This window comes from Pleuronectes platessa, chromosome 20, assembly GCF_947347685.1.
Source record: "Pleuronectes platessa chromosome 20, fPlePla1.1, whole genome shotgun sequence".
NCBI lineage: Eukaryota > Metazoa > Chordata > Actinopteri > Pleuronectiformes > Pleuronectidae > Pleuronectes > Pleuronectes platessa.
Window position 1 is genome coordinate 3230384 of NC_070645.1, and position 16878 is coordinate 3247261.

The 16878-nt window shown below is 39.4% G+C and overlaps 1 protein-coding gene across 1 annotated transcript in view; it reads right to left on the minus strand.

Annotated features, from left to right (window-relative positions):
• Positions 1–1233: 1233 nt before the first annotated feature.
• LOC128425709 (E3 ubiquitin-protein ligase HECW1) overlaps positions 1234–16878 on the minus strand; it is a 61668-nt gene continuing 46023 nt past the window's right edge. The window contains exons 19-29 of the mRNA XM_053412453.1: positions 15205–15288; positions 14783–14889; positions 12950–13064; positions 12358–12471; positions 11124–11276; positions 10697–10795; positions 10166–10295; positions 9822–9968; positions 9432–9546; positions 8252–8450; positions 1234–6454 (exon numbers count right to left, since the gene is read on the minus strand). Coding sequence (XP_053268428.1) covers positions 6343–6454; positions 8252–8450; positions 9432–9546; positions 9822–9968; positions 10166–10295; positions 10697–10795; positions 11124–11276; positions 12358–12471; positions 12950–13064; positions 14783–14889; positions 15205–15288 — 1375 coding nt within the window. The 3' untranslated portion in view covers positions 1234–6342. The remainder of the gene's footprint in view (positions 6455–8251; positions 8451–9431; positions 9547–9821; positions 9969–10165; positions 10296–10696; positions 10796–11123; positions 11277–12357; positions 12472–12949; positions 13065–14782; positions 14890–15204; positions 15289–16878) is intronic.

The window sequence follows — 16878 nt, forward strand, 5'->3', positions numbered from 1 at the left end:
CACCGCAGGATGATGTGCGCAGCAGGATGATGTGCACCGCAGGATGATGTGCACCGCAGGATGATGTGCACGGCAGCATGATGTGCGCCGCACATGATAATACTGATACTAAAACTAATCATGATAATAACTGGTGCAGCTATTTTAAATAAAATAATTACATCAATAAATAATAAACTAATTATTTTCATAATAGCAACTAGTCTGACAGAGCATGAGACAGCTACAGAACCGTTCCTTATGCTACTGATTAGCTACAATCCATCTTACAATGATGTACCAATGTGTAGCAAGGTGCAAGTGTATGTTATATATCATTCTTCATGAGTTAGTTCAAACAATATAAAAATGACAAAGAAAAATGTGTTAGACTTGAGGAATTCTATTTGATTATTTTATTTATTGCAGCATTATTCCTATCAGTTAAAAGTTCAATGTGTATAATTTAGTGATATCTAGTGGTGAAGTTGCATATTTTAGCTGAATACCTCTCACCTCACCCTCCCCTTCCAAACACAAAGCAGAACCTGGGGTAGCCTCCAGTTGTCATAAGAACTCAAAAGGTGTAAAGTTTGTCAAAAAGGACTACTGTTAAAAGCATGGCCGCCTCCATAAATATGACGTAATTCAATACACAGGGGCCATACAATTAAAAAAAAAACACAATATGTACAATTTAGATTAAACTCAAAATGTTGCTAAAAGCTCCAGCAGAAGCAAGTTAGTATGGACCGTATACCACTTTTTTGACAAAATTTTGGAAGATCATCCTGCTGTAAATGGTTTTGTATTTATATAGCGCTTTTCTAGTGTTGATGACCACTCAAAGCATTTTACAGTACAGTTATACATTCACCCAGTGCATCTATTCGCAGCACTTTGTAATAACAATAGGGGGGCCATTCGGGGTTCAGCATCTTGCCCAAGGACACTTCGGCATACAGATGGCTCAGAATGGGGATCGAACCGCCGACCTTCAGTTTGGAGGACGACCACTCGACCCCTCAGCCACAGCAGCCCTGTACAATAACTTTGTGATGAGAACGTCTTGTCTGTCTCCAAGGTCAAGAAAGAACCTTGAGATTTTATTTGACGGTCACACAGAGTTTGAGTCTGTACAATACATACACACAATGGCAGCAAGGTAACAAAGTGACCTTTTTTATTGAGCTTCATAAACAGTTGTATGGTATGGTGGAGCATTAGCACAGCCTGAGTGTTTAGCAACCTGTTCGCAGACAGAGCTGTACTTTTCAACATTATGTACACACAGTGTGTAATACACTCTCTCTTTCTCTCTCAGACACACACCTGGACATACACACAAACACACACACACACGGACACACATACACGAATATGCATGCTTCAGTGTCACTTCCCAGTAAATTGGCCACCATCCATCGAGTCATTCACATATTCTCTTTGCTAAAATTCCCTTTTGTAAAATAAAAATGAAGAAAAATAAATAACTTGAACAGACAGAAATACCAAACTGCTGCTACAATTTGCCACCACTTCACCCCTGTGTAGACGCCCCATGATTTATTACTTGTCCAAAAGCTTACTTAAATATTTCTCTGAAAGCTTGACTCAGTGCACTAATGCATCCATGTTATGGGAGTGTTTTTCCGTGTTCCAGATCAAATACCAGTGTTCAAGATCTACAATGCATGTATTCAACATATAAACCCAATAAGAGCAAGACTTCTTTACACTGTCTTTACATTTTACATCAAATTACATACAAAAATCTCTTATTTTTATGCATTTCATTTGTTGTCAAAATTGCTCTAGCACAGATTACTTACTGAATACACTTGGCTTTTAAATTCATGGTACAGTAAAATGATCTATCTATATATGTATATATGTATATATATATAAGCTATGACATGGAAGAAAAATCAGTGAAGGCATTGACAGAACCTTAATAATGATTGTGATGATGCCACCAGTGACATTGTTAATTAGAAAAAACAGAGACACTGTGAACTGATTGGTAACGTAGCTTAATGCAGCGCTTAACGTAGCGACAGATGACCAGCTAGTTTAATAGATAATTAAAAAGACACATATTAAAACACAAAGGCTTCGAAAGTGAAGGCAAACTGTTGGACTGATGCTTCTTTAAAAAAAAGAAATAAAAAAAAAAAAGCAAACAAACAAAACATTCAAGGAAAGCTTCAGGACTTTCCTTCACTTATAATTACAATACAGTATAAATAACAGTACAAAAGATTTGTAGAAAAAAACACTGGGAATGCAACATAATCACAGCCTTGTCCTGTAGGTCGGAGAAATGTGTGGATAAGGCCTCGCCACAGTGTTGCAAATGTTCTCACTGCCAGTACAGTTATATCGGACTCTGATCAAATCTATTCCTAAACTCACAATGTCTACTCATCACATAAACTGTGGTCTGTCCTACTGCAACAATTAAACATGGTATCCCTAATTTCTGTTGCTTTTGCAGCGTCCCAATTACCCCATTTTGATTATTCTCAGTGATTGAGCGGATAAAACACAACAAGCATCGTATCAAGCATCATTCCATTGATCTTGTGAATTCAACTGTTAAGAGTATAATAAATAAAATAGTATAACGTCATGTGGGGAACAAAAAAGCCTGGAATCTCTATGGAGGATTAGGAGGTGGGTCGCTGAATCTTTAACAGCTTGCAATGGGTTGAAAACAGGGCACCAGGTGGCCAATCTCTTAATTTAGGACCCAATTGCACTTGACTCATAACTTAACCCCATTGCCAGAATACACCCTCTCTGTCGGATGTTTATTTAACAATCAAACAAAATTCTTGCTTTATACAATATCCTGCAAATTTATTGCAAAAGCATTGTGTTTAAGGTTGGTAAAGAGTGTCCTCATGGCAAATAGGTGTGGTTATGGTGTGGTTAGAGTTTGGCACTAAACTAATTTAAGCTAAAGAACTCAGGGACGACTCGCATTAATGGACTATAAATAAATAAAATCAGACTTTTTTATTTCCCACTTTCTTCCTCATTGCAACTGTCTGTTTTGCTAATAGAGGCTAATGTAGCCTGAAGCCTCAGAAATGAGGAGCGAGCTACATGACAGTGGTAAACTCTCTTCTTTTTAACTTCCCACCCGCAGATTGTTTTCATTTTCCAACTAGTCATCTTTAGACCCAGCTGACACTGACACAAGAGACATAACTTGAAGACATTTATCAGACTTCACACAGCTCACTACGGAGATTAAAAAAGGCTTTGTACAACTGTTTTCACATATGCAGTGGTACCACGCAACACCTGAGAACACTTCAGTGTCAGTTTCAAATCAGTGGATCTTCCCTTTAAGTTTATACAGCTCATACAATGGTTGCAATGACAAACTGTAACGTATGTGGCCTTGAGAGATTAAAGCTTTTACACCTTTGACACATCTTGCTAAAATGTGTCAGATTTCAATCCAGCTGTTATGGGTCTGGTTGCATTTTTCTGAGTTTTTGGGATATTAGATATTTAATTTCTGTGCAAGATGATTAGTGTAAATCCGGTGTCAGAGTTTCTGGCAAACTCGAGTTGTGTTTTGAGCGTGACAGGAAAGCCATGTGAACACCAGGAGGAAGATGTAAACAGTTTTCAAAAGGAACCAATGCAAATTCTGAACTCAGGACCTGTCTGATATGAAGTATCAAGTATGAAAATCACAGGTCACATATGAGGCAGTAAGTAACTGAGGCACAGTTTCATTACTGGACAAGAGATGTAGACAGAGGGTCAGGAATGTGGAGGGAACACTGCAGTCAGTCACTGTCCTAAAGAATATGGCAGACTGTGAAACAGACTTATGTTGCAGTCTATTAACTATTGCATATAGTACACTGGTTCATCCAAGGGCCCCTGTCCACCAGAAGTTTATAGCAGAACAACTTTATCAGTTAAGGATCCCGATCCGATGAAGCCCTAGAAGACCCACATGCTGTTTTGCACTAGTCCCCTTGTTTGAGACAGTAAAGGTTCAGATGTTGGAGTACCTGCTCGGTGCACAGAGCAACACCCTGGTACACAGACAGAGAGCTTCATCAGTGGAAGACCTGAATAAGAGTACAAGAAGCTCCCATTCAAACAGCAGGACCAGAGATGCTGATAGATGAAGCACCGTTCTGGCCAACAGGTTTCACATAAAGTCCTCTTCATCAAGTTGGAGTAGACATGTGCATTATTTTTAGTCAAGGACTCATGAACTACCTGTTTGCTGGGTCAACGTGACCATACTCCACAGAGGAAATCTCAGAAGCCCTTGTTTTGGAATTGATGGCTACTATGAAAGAGGAGACATGACATCACTGTCTCTGCTGTTAATAGCCTTGCAGAGACAGACGGCTTGGAGAGACTGTTGGAAGTTCTTTCTGTTCCTGTCCAAAGATAACGAAATATTTGTGCCCCTGGGACACAGAGAATGGGAAGATGCAGGTAGTATCAGAACTGGAACTGAAGGTATTGTAGTAGCTGCAGAGCCTGTAACTACCCATAAGACCCACCCATTTAAGAGGGTGTGACACACCCATTCGCTGGATTAGCTGTTAGTGTTCTGTATCGCAATTCTTAACTGAAGGATGTTTGTAGTATGAAGTAGTCCACTATTACTCTGTTCCTAATTCCTGTGTGCATGATCATTCCTGTTTCTTTCTTCTCAGCACTTCTCCAGTGTCACCGCTCCATACTGAATTGTTTGCTGAAGAAAAGCACTGACTTTGGTTAACTAAGAGGATAACAACTTAATGTGCATTGATGGCTAAACTGTTTCCTACATTGAAGTATCCCGTCCGTGGTCCAGTGGTCCTTCCAAGCTAATTATATTGGTAATCTTATCCAAATCCTATAGTTCTGTTTTGGGCTGTTTTTTATTTTCACACATGCTGTTGTATGTAGCTGAGGACATCACAGGTGCGTAGTTGTTATACTTATTTCTTGTCCATAGGGAATCTGCTTTGATAGGTGCATGAGCAATTGGTGCCCTTGCAGCGTAGTGGCCACACAGACCAGCGTGGACAAGTCAATGCTAACATATTGGAGGGGGGGGACGGACGCCTGCACAGTGGACCCTCTCATTCTTGTGGATAGGAAAAGAGTTATACCAGCCTTCTAGTGGTCTGAATAATTTGTTTGTTTGCCAAATGCCTTCTGCTAAAGTAAATGTGCGGTGACTACTTCTTAGAATGAAGCAAACAGAGGAGGTTTATATAATTTAAGCATCTTTACACTAGTTCTAATTATAGATTTGTTTGTCAAGCTCTACCTGAGGCCTTGCTACATTGCATTTCTTTGATCCCGCATTTCTTAAGGTCCCAGTCTGAGATCCTATTGACCTGCCACAATGCAGATTCTTGCTGGCTCTCCAGATTAAAAACCAAAGATGATTGTTCCTTTTGCTGCTACGCTTCTGTATTATACTCTGAACTACTTTTTTAAAGCAACATTTATAGATTATCTGAATGGATGAGTAAATAATTTACTATTATCAGAATTATATTCGAGCAGCAAACCACCTGAGAATTTGTGTGCAGGACTGTGCACGCATCAATAGCATTCAATTTTGAATTCACAAAGAAGATTTACAAATTTCAACGTCACTATTCGCAGGATTCACAGGATGAAAATTTGTAAAACAAAATGTTTCCTCAGCAGACAACTTCTTCCAAGTAAAAGTGTAATTTTACTTCTCCAATCCTCGTTCGATGTCTAACATGCTTCAATTTAAACTTCTCTTGTCTTTATACCGTTTATTATTCTCTCTGATTCTATTCATTTGTTTCTTTGTCTTTTTCTGTATAAGCATTTTCTATCTTTCATTACTTGTTGATTTATTACTTAAATATTTAAAAAATTTCAAACCAGGCATGTCACTGTTTTTTCTTACTTTTACTTTGCTTTTGTTATGATATATATATGTAAATATTTTTATCATTGGATGGATTATGCATTTTGGGGCATGCAACTATAAATGATCTTGAATCCATCTTGTATACCCTTTCTTTTTGTATACATGTATCGCCATATCAGTAGTTTCATTTTATACGGTCTTAATGATTAATATAAAAATAACTCTCGACCTTCCGTAGTGTACTAAGTGCTGGGTGCTATCATAAACATCCGCATAGCTAAGTGAAAGATTTCAACACATGGTAACGTGACAGTGACATAAATACATCCACACGACCAAAACCTCTTTGTTCAGTACAATCCAGGTATCTGTGCCACATGAACCAACCAGAACCAGAGCTTTTTCCTTCGCAGTATGGCCCAGCCAGGTGTGTCACCTGGACGGATGCAGTGTTGACTTATTTTCTGTCTGTGTCACTCCAGGCCAAATGTGCTGGTTTCCTCCACAGCGATTAGCAGTTTCTCATACAACATGGTGTATGAAGGGTATGGAGGCAGGTCCAGGCGGTTAAAACAGGTATGAGCCCTAAGAAAGAGAGGGTGAGAAAGAGAGAGAGAGAGAGGGGTACAGAGTCATTGCTTGAAGGGAAAACCTGGAGCTCAAATCAGTTATTCAAATTAGATGTATCCAATGTACAGGTGCAAACATTTATAGTTTTTCGATTTGCAAATAGGTTATTTCAAAACAGTATAATCTAACGTGGCTCAGTACTATTAGCCAGCATAAGGTACTGGTCAGACTAGACCAAGCAAAGCAAAGACTGAACTAATCAAGCTTTGTATTAGGTTTTCTCATTCATTACTTTTTTAATGTGAAAGAAAAAGATGATGTAATATTTCTCCTGTCTTTTATGTCTTTGTCTTGCACATATTAAGAACCCAGCAGGAGATTCTACACTCAGATGCTTTCATAACAACACATAAATCTCTTGAGTGTTTTTGTGAGGGTTGGTGCAGAATGCAGGAGACAGGACATGATGCATTAATTCCTCTGCAGGGATCATATGTCTTTGTCTACACCACATTTTCCCACATCACAAACTCTTGAATCTCGTCTTTCCAAGTTCAGCGTCTTTGTGTCTGGGTCCTCTTTTTTATCCTGAGATATTAGTGTTCTTTTAGATCTTTTCAGTTTTGTATCTGTGGTGTGTTAGAAACGTCATTAACATGCCAGTCCGCTCACCACACGTTCAAACTGTGGTAATTCTCTGCAGTGAAACGTGAGCCCAGCTCTCTCTTTCTGCTGAGCGCTCTCACATTTTAACTGCTGTTTACCTAATGAATGCCCTGCAGTAAGGTCAGAGGAACACGCCTCGAACAATATCACATCTACTTACACTGCAGAGGAGGGGAAAAAAACTAAACAGCTCTTCTGCTGAGTCGGTGGATTGTTTGTGTACTGATATGGGAAATGCAAGAGCATGTATATAAAGCTCCAAGCATCAGTTATGCAGTACTGTATACCAAACACAAAAGTGCTAGTGCAGTCTTATAATTCCATCAGTTTCCCTGAATGTTTGAGTCAAGGGAAATGATTTCCTTTATGCATTTTAGGTAAAAATCTGTCGGATTCTTTGTTAATATTGACGCTCTCTCTAAGTAATTTAGAGCCGTTTCTAGACATGACCTCCAGAGGATGTCCGGAGAATTGGGTCCAGACTTTCTGCTGAGGTTGCCTTTCACACATGCAGCAGGAGATTCTCAGCTCAGACGCGTTCACAACAACATAGAATCTTCAGAATGCTAAGGTTAGGGGTGGTAGAGCATGTGGAGGCAGGCTGTAACATAGTTTGTTATGTATAAGTTTTTGTTTACAAACATAAACACCAGCGGCTCTTATCACCAAAGGCTCTCCTGACATCTTTGCCAGTGTCTTCTACATGTAGGCAACAATTGTTTTATCCACAGATATTCTTTTCATATTTTGTCTGTCCTCCATGTCCAGAAGATCTACTGAGTTCAGCAGCTTTGAATATCAATTGTTTAAACCTTTACGTTACAGGGAAATATTTCCTCATTACTCACACAAAACATTTCCACGACACGTGGCCCCTTATAAACTGATGCTGTGCTATGAGTGAACCTTCCACCTCGCTTGTGGCACCTATTTGATATACAAGAAAACGGGCATGTCCAGGTTTTTTCTTCATAGACAATTGTAAGAAGCCAAGGGCAAAATTGTATTACTTAAACACCATATACTTAAGCTTTTGTTTATTTATCGCAAGTCATATCCTCATCGCACCATTCAAGAACGTTATTGCATATCGCATGTTTTCCTAATATCGTGCAGCCCTTCTTTGTAGGAACCAAAGTTAGATACCTGGGTAGAGATGTGACTTTGCCCCACTTCTCGATGCAGAAGCGTCGCAGGCCGTTGGATCCCCGCAGGGCAGCAAAGCCTTCATAGGGCACGCTGGACGTCCCTGTGACGAACTGCAGCAGGCGCAGGCGCTGCTCATTGTTGAAGCGCTCCACCGCAGCCCAAAACCAGCGCATCACGATGTGACCATCATGGTAACCTGGTTAGAGGGGGTCAGGAAGTTAACATTGACTTTAACCAGACAAGCTGTTCATTTCTATACACATTTCTATATCAATGTATACTGTAGTGTACATGATAAAAACAAGTAATTTGTAATTAGATTTGACTTATAACATTTGCTCTCCGTACTTGCATCCAATTACTCTAGTTTTTGAAAAACTTAGATCAGACATTTTACGCACTTAATTCAAACGAAGTCGCTTTTGTTGACCAATCAGTATCCAGCTTTGTGAAAGTTGGTTGACAATAAGCTGGAGAACGGGACACTTTACTACTCTTTATAGGAGAGCTGACATCATGAAGTGACTTTTTTTCTTCATGTAATAGTTTGGACATTGTGGGTCTTGTTGAGAGTAAGATGAGAAGATTCACATGGGTTACACATCTGTACAGTGACGAATAGAAACCGAAAACAGAGGCAGGTAGCGAGCCTACATCAAATCCTCTACCAGCATCTCTACAGTCCACTGCTTAAACATCTTAGCGTAAAAAGCGTTTAAGCGTAAAAACGTAATGGCTACTCGCTGACTCCACATTCATCCAAGTGTCCTTTGGCAGTGTGCGATTTATGTGTGTTAGAGAAAATGCTGCCCATAGATACAGCATGAATGGGTGTGTGTGAATGGGTGAATGGCACAAACTGTAGTGGAAAACACTTTGAGTGGTCAGCAAGAGGAGAAAAGCTCGGTATAAATACAGACCATTTACCAAACACAATACATCAACAACTGGTGAGATTCAAATGCAGATTCAGATGCTGTCAGAAATTTCAGGAACCTTGCACCTGATCGAAGTGAGGTCCACATACGCATTTGTATATTTATAATGTGGGTTAGACTTTTTCCTACCTTAATTATATCTATAAGGTCCTGTTTGTCTTTGCTGGTTAAAGTCAACCTATTGTTCAGAATCACACTAAGAAAATGAAATAATTGTTTCTGTTGTCACACAAACATACCTCCTCTGTACTCTGTGTTGCTTCTCCAATCACAGAGGTCGATCTCAACTGTCCCGGCAATAACCAGCTCCAGCTCCCGTGCATCGAATACAGACACCAGCCTGGAGTCAACCACCTGGGACAAAGACAGGTACACGTTTCAGTGTGCGGCTGCATTCATGTGCACATGTTATAGTGATAAAGTCCCAGGACAGTTCTAAATGAACTAAAAATATTACACAGCACAGCAACATATTTTGTTGGAATTTGTTTCAAAACTGATTCCTCGAGCTGGCCTTGGATCTTTTTGCTGTTTTAATAAATGAGAGACAATAATTTCCAAGCTTATCTTTATCTTTCAGTGTTTGTAAACTCAATCCATGCCGTTCTTGACATCTGAGAGTTGTTTACCTCATAGAATCCTCTGACCAAGGCCTCAGTCTGCTGCACCACCCCTCTCTCCACTCTCCACTTGGCCATTCGCTCTATGTAATCCTTCTTGTTCTTCTCCGTCACCTGCAGGTTGGAGCCGCCTGACTTCAACTCCCGTTCCGTTACCTAGAAACACAGCAGAGGTCGAGTTGACTAGTGAGTTATCATAGCGGTCTAGTGAAAGTTTGCTATCATGAGAAATACATGTAAAACAGTACTATGAACATCATGAAGAAATTAAAGAGCTACATGCAGAATAGATCATATGCACATGAGGCAGGGTTTGAGCTAACACAGACACACACACACACACAGAAGCTGACCTGGCCAAAAACTTCCTCGTTGACGGTGAAGGTGAGGTCCAGGATGTCGGTGATATCGTTGTCTTTCATCCATTGCAGAGACTGGTGGAACTCCTCGTCCAGATACTCCAGATCCGATAAGTCTGTCGGCCTGTAGGACACAAACACACACACGCAGGTCACAGATTTGAAGCACAAAACTACTTTTTATACACACAAATATATATATAAAGCTTTAGATTGCAACTTGAGCAAACACAAATAAATTGTGTCACCATAGTGGTCAAGTTCACATTACCAAGTTACAATAATAAAACAAATCTAAACCATCACATTCTCAAACTGTGAGCTTTATCACTTGTGAATGACATTTTAACACTGGATGCTGAAAACAGTCTTCCTACTTCATAACTCTATAAAAAGATTGAATGTTGTACCCATTATGATATTAACGTATACTGATTTCAACCCCTGAAACCTGAATAAGTTGATGACATACGAAAAATGCTGTATTTATTGTCTGTGTATGTGTCTGTGTGTTTGTGTACTAACAGTCTGAGCAGGGCCTTGTAGAAAGGTCTGGTGAAGAAAGCATCCAGCAGGTACTGATGAATCAAAGCCAGGCCCAGGATACGACCGCTGAAACGGAACCTGGACAAACACACACACACACACACACACACACACACACACACACACACACACGGATATGTGCATGCAATCAGTAATGTGTCACATGACGGTAATAATCCATCACACTTAAAAACATTTTTCACTCACAGGTAAAGAAGAAAAGTTGCATCATCCATTGGAATCATCGCACATTTAATTAATAGTGAAACCATAACTTAACCATCAAACATTAAAACAAAATACTTTTATCACCACAGATGAAAAACATTTCAGTCACATGTGTCCTTATTAGAACACTGGTCATAGATAACTGTGTGTGTGTGTGTCTGTTAACTTGGCTGCTCACCATTCCAGATGGTTCTCGACAAACGCCGACATTGGGCTGATCTGAACAGTATAAGTGTCGTTGGCTGAGTATTCAAAGAGGCCATAATACGGGTTAAACATCTCTTGAGACAAGAGGAAGAAGAACTCCCTGGATGGACCGCTGTAATCCAACCTGGAGAGATGGGAAGACAGGAGGACACATTTTTATATATTTAGTTCATAGAGCAATTGGACACAAACTGATAATATAGCCTTGTTTTTTACTAATAAGAGTATAATTTGATAAAAACAGACCACACAATATCCCCAGCAACAGGCAGGGATTTCTATACCATGGATTTTGCTCTGACATTTCATACTTCCCAAAGCAATAATTCTAAAAGCCTTTTTCACTAAAACTCACTCACTGATGAATGACAAAACTAATGCAATTCGCATTCAAGAATATTTACTATTCAAAGACAAACCACAGAAACATTTTAGCCAATCAATCACATAAGAAGCCATATTGCATCGTTCGGTGTCACTAATATGGACGTTCTCTGGTTGGTAAACAAAGCTGAATCAGATGCTTAAAGTGAAAAGAGCATAACAAACTTTTGAATATGGATGAAAGAAAGTGATTGCCCGACATTAACTCCTCTACTCCTGATCCTTACACACAGCTTAACTGCAGTCATGAGGCAATACCTTGTAAACATGCCTTTCATTCTTCTCTCTAATCTCCTTCAGTCCTTATGTTGTAAATGTGTTTACATTTCTTAGAGTCATCAAATGTGTATGTTGTGTAGTTAAACATACTAGTGATCAGTGTGGCCTAACAGATCGTGTTTAATCTTTAATTTGTTGTGTAGTTTATGCATGTGTGAGTTTATCTGTTCTCTATAGTTTTGCTCCTTGTGGTCCTGCATTAAATAGAGACCATCGGATAAACGGATTTCTTCCTTTGTGTATTAGTTTGTGTATCAAGTCGTATGAGTGAGTAGTGCCTCTGTTTCATTTGTTTCTATTTATTTATGCTTCTCTGACAGTTCTCTGAGTTCTCAACAGCTGCTTTCAGCATACACTGAACTTCAGAGTACTTCAGGACATTCTCCGGAGGGGCTGCATGTGACTCCAGACTTCTCCGGAGTATTTGTCTGAAAATGGCTATAATAAATCACAAAAATGCGGACATGTGACCACGTAACTCACAGCGGCGCAATACATTTAGCTGTTACATCACTGGGCATGTGTATGTGTGCGTGTCTCACCCCTCCTCCCCCAGGAAGGTGACGTAGAGTTTGTTCCGCTGCAGCTCTTTGCGGGAGTACGCCATGACCTGGTTAAAGGTTCCTTCCAGTAGGTGTTCTCTCCTGATCAGCAACCTGCAACAACCCCAACAGGCAACACATCACACTAGAACTACATATACTTTAAAAACATTGAGGTTACAAGTTCCCTCTATACAATCACATCAAAACATCTGACCACTCACCAAAAGTCTAGAATATATTTCAATAAGTTGGACTGTTCATTTCTTACTTATTTAACAATTGAATTGATCAATTACATCATCTACTTTATGTTAAAATTCCATTTCAATCTTATTTCTACAGAGCCAGGAATTTTGGTGGATATTTACATGAAGTATTTCAGTTTAAATTGAAGCCAAATGTTGTGGCACTTTATCTATGGCATCAACAACCAACTGACAAACAACTCTGACAAATAACTCACCTGACAGATATATAAAATATTGTAACATGACATCTGCTTTAAGTCTTATAGTTTAACGGGAGTATTTGATAAAGCAGTATAATCGCTGTCAGTTATTTCATCTGTGTTATTTACAGCCAGTCTTACTTAATTTTGCCCGGTCCTTGGCCGTAGCCCTTTGCTTCTAATTTCCTGTAGAAGTTTCTCAGTTTGGCTTCAAAGTCTCTGCGGTACGGAGCTGGAGCCCTGGCCCTCTGTAAGCCTGCACACACAGACACACACACACAAACACACACACACACGTACACGTACACAAAGATTCAAATGATTTCATTCATTTACACAACTAATATTTTTATATAACTTGGCGTTTTATACTATTTCTAATGTAATATATTGGAGGAGGTTGAAATGAAAAAGCCTCCATGTAAAGAGCTGAATGCACATACAAAGATTTTGTAACATAGATCCATGTTTTAACAGAAATGCACAAATCATATAAACACCTGATGAAACCCTGGATTATCTCACTTTAACATAGAAGACAGATCCTCAGATCAAGACTCAATCAATTTGTTTGGACAAGGAAAGCATTGTCTACATTTTTTATTACAGCAACACTATATAACTTCTACTGCACAACAGCACCCTCAGAAGCCACACATGGTCAGAGGGATTAAATGATATTCATGTAGAGAAAAAACAAAGCCTATGATTCTGTTGACAGCAGCTCTGACTGTGTAGTCCCACTGAATTGAAACACAACTGATACTATCAGAAAGATCATTAATATATAGATCAAATAAAAGGGGACCTAATGCCAAGCCCAGTGGAATAATCATTGTACATATTGATGATAATAGACAAAGCATCACAGACTTTTTAGTCATTTTAACTGATCTACACTTTGGCATTACTCATCAACTCATGCGTCTGATTCTGGACATTAAGGCCACAGGTAATCACCTCTCACTGGAGATTGTTACCCTTCACCAAAGTTTTAAAGCCAAGAAACGGGCATTCGTGGTGAGGAGTGGGAATGAAAGTGGCACCATTCTTCCTATTTCAAGTCCGAGTAGCATCAATCTAATATAAATTGTGGAGCAAATAATCCAAGGGGTGTCATGGTAGACCAAGGTGTGAAATGCTGATCAAGTAGTCATGGTAACGGGTTTAAGGTTTTAAGGCTGGTCTGGATCTTCACATTACCTTTCATATTTCAAAAGTCAATACGAAATGGACTGACCCGATGATGGATCACAGTGAGGCTGATTGATATGGAGCAGTTCAGCTCAACACTTCTTACTCTGTTTCCAGGTCATGTTTCAACAGAGGCAATACACAACTAACGAATGACGCACAATTACGAGCCAGGATTCCCTGCTGTGACCCAATTTCCCTTTATAGAACCTTCCATCAATGGAATATACACAAACACACAGATACACGCACACACACACGCGAACACACTTGTGGCCCAATAGTGGAGCTCATTATGATAACATAATTGGACTCTAAGGCAGCAAAGCACGCTCGGTCAAACAGCAGTGATTGTTATTGTGGGGTTTCGGCTGAGTGTTTGAACTCAAATAGTAAACTAGAGTAGAAAGCATCTCGTACTGTCAACAGGCCTCAAGAGTGTATCAGCGTCATAGTAGATGAAGGAAGTGTCTTCACGTCCTTACAGCTACCCACTGATTTAAACTGATTTAAACTGCTCATGAAGTTAATTTATAAAATGTTCTCCATATATAGTATGAAACCAAAATGTATTTCTCAACAAAGAAAGCTGTGGTGGCAGGAAAGACACATTTGTGCTGTACACTCTTCTGGAAGTTCACTAACTCATATTAAGCCTTTTAAAGACGTTTCTAATACCAACTGCTTTACAATCTACAGTCTGTTTTACAATCATACCAGTCAACAGTGAGTATGTGCTTGACACCTGTAAACTCAAGACATTTGTAACTGTCCACCTACCGGGAGAGTTCTGTGGTGAGGAGGCGGGAGAACAGCGAGGAGAGAAGCTGAACCCGGGGTGGATGGGGTGAGGTGGAACATAGGACATGATTTCCTCTTCACATAAACTGCACAAACAGACAGAACAACAGATAACATATCTTATTTATTTAATTTTCCACTTTAAATATGCACAATACTCTGCTCTTTTACTGCCTTTTTTGCACCTCTGGTTAGATGCTAAACTGCATTTTGTTGTATAAATTCTTCTAATGTGCAATGACAATAAAGTTGTATCTAATCTAATCTAATCTAATCTAATAAAACAGCACATAGAGTTCTAGTGCATGTTGAAGGTGCTATTTCAGTCATTCGTGAAGATAATACTGTGAAGAAACAAGATGTTGATACTGGTTTCAGTTGAAGTCAATGAGGTTCTTTACCTCAACAGAATGACCAGGTCTGCATCACATGACAGCTTCTCCACCCCCTGGGTCCCCTCTGTCCGAATGTAGTGGATCTTCTCCCTGAATAATCGTCAAAAGTCCAATTCAATCTCTTGTTCACACCGGTAGCAATTTGAGGTACTGCGACCCACGTTCGCTGACTTATTGATGTAACCATACCAATGGAAGTCAATTTAAAGTGAATTAATGGTCAAACATCATATCAATGAAGGTTTAATCATTTTCCAGTGGATTAGAGAGCATAGTCACGCCTCCACTGCCGGTGTGAACTGTCAAATCATACTGACCATTACTCTTCCATGACATCAATGCAGCACGATCCTTCAAGCCTGGTACATTTCGTTTGCAAAGGTATTTTAGAAAAATCCCTGAAGTACACTTCAGAAACTCAGTGACCGTGGACTGGCAGAAAAAAACAGGCAGGAAATTTGCTCCTGTGACGAACAGACAAAACTGTAGTTGTTCTGGGAAACATTCAGGTCTGAATGTGTGAAGCGATGCATTTCTGTTTGCTTGATTTTTTTCTGTTGGAAAAGAAACCAACTCAGAAAAATGCACAAAAACAAACTCTACTGATTTAGACCACAGCAAACTAAATCTGGGTCTAAAAAGGCCCGAAAAGCCCCTTTAGGGTTGACTTGACAAAGAGTATCTTATGAGGTCTTATGCCATGTTTACACTACATGACCTGTCTGACTGGCGACAATCGGACCGACTATTGTCTCCAGAAATTGAGCCTCATCATTAGTTAATCTATCTTGACAAAATGAAACAAACTACAGGTATTAAAGTGACAAATTATACAAAGTCTTAAAACAGTTGGAGAAGCCATGTAGATTGTTGCAAGCAAAGCTGTATTCATATCATTTGGTGCATACTACATTATCTCTAACCTATGTACCGAGAAAACCCGTCTTTCTAAAAGCGGTGGAGGAGCATCATGGACCCAGATATGGCTGCAGCTCTCTCTGTCTCCCTCTGAAAGTTGTATTTACAATCAGGAGAAAGGAAACACAGACAGACTCAGAAACTGATATGTTCTGACCTCCTCCTCTCCATATCTGTATCAGCAGGGCACCTCCACACAAACAGGGCAGTCAGAGTGGTGTATGTGTATCTGTATGTGTGTGTGTATGTGTCTGTATTGTGATGTGAACCTGTGGTGGTTGTGCAGACTTAGTCTGAAAAACTCAATGAAATCCAATATTAATGTAATGCTACTATGAATAAAATGATAATTTAGTACATTAAGTATAGACCATCTTTATTCACAGAGATCATCATCTATCTTCAAAACCCTAGTTTATGATTATATCATATTATTAAAAACGATTTGAAGTATATTTGGCATAATTAAAAATATCTAAAATGCAATAAACCTAACAATTTTTTACTAACTGAATGAAATTTTGTATCATTATTGTTAAAACCTTCTATGGATATTGTGGTAATCTTGTCATTGTGACTTGTTTTTTGGCCACAATATGATCACTGAATGACAGAGGAGCAGCAGTAATAATGCACTTTGTATTCACTGCACAGCAATGAACACAGCCTGAGCAAACACAGAGGAAATAATTGATTCTCTAAAGTGGACTGGAAGAATCGCGTTCACTTTAAATAAATGTGTTTGTCTGCGGGGAAAGGGTT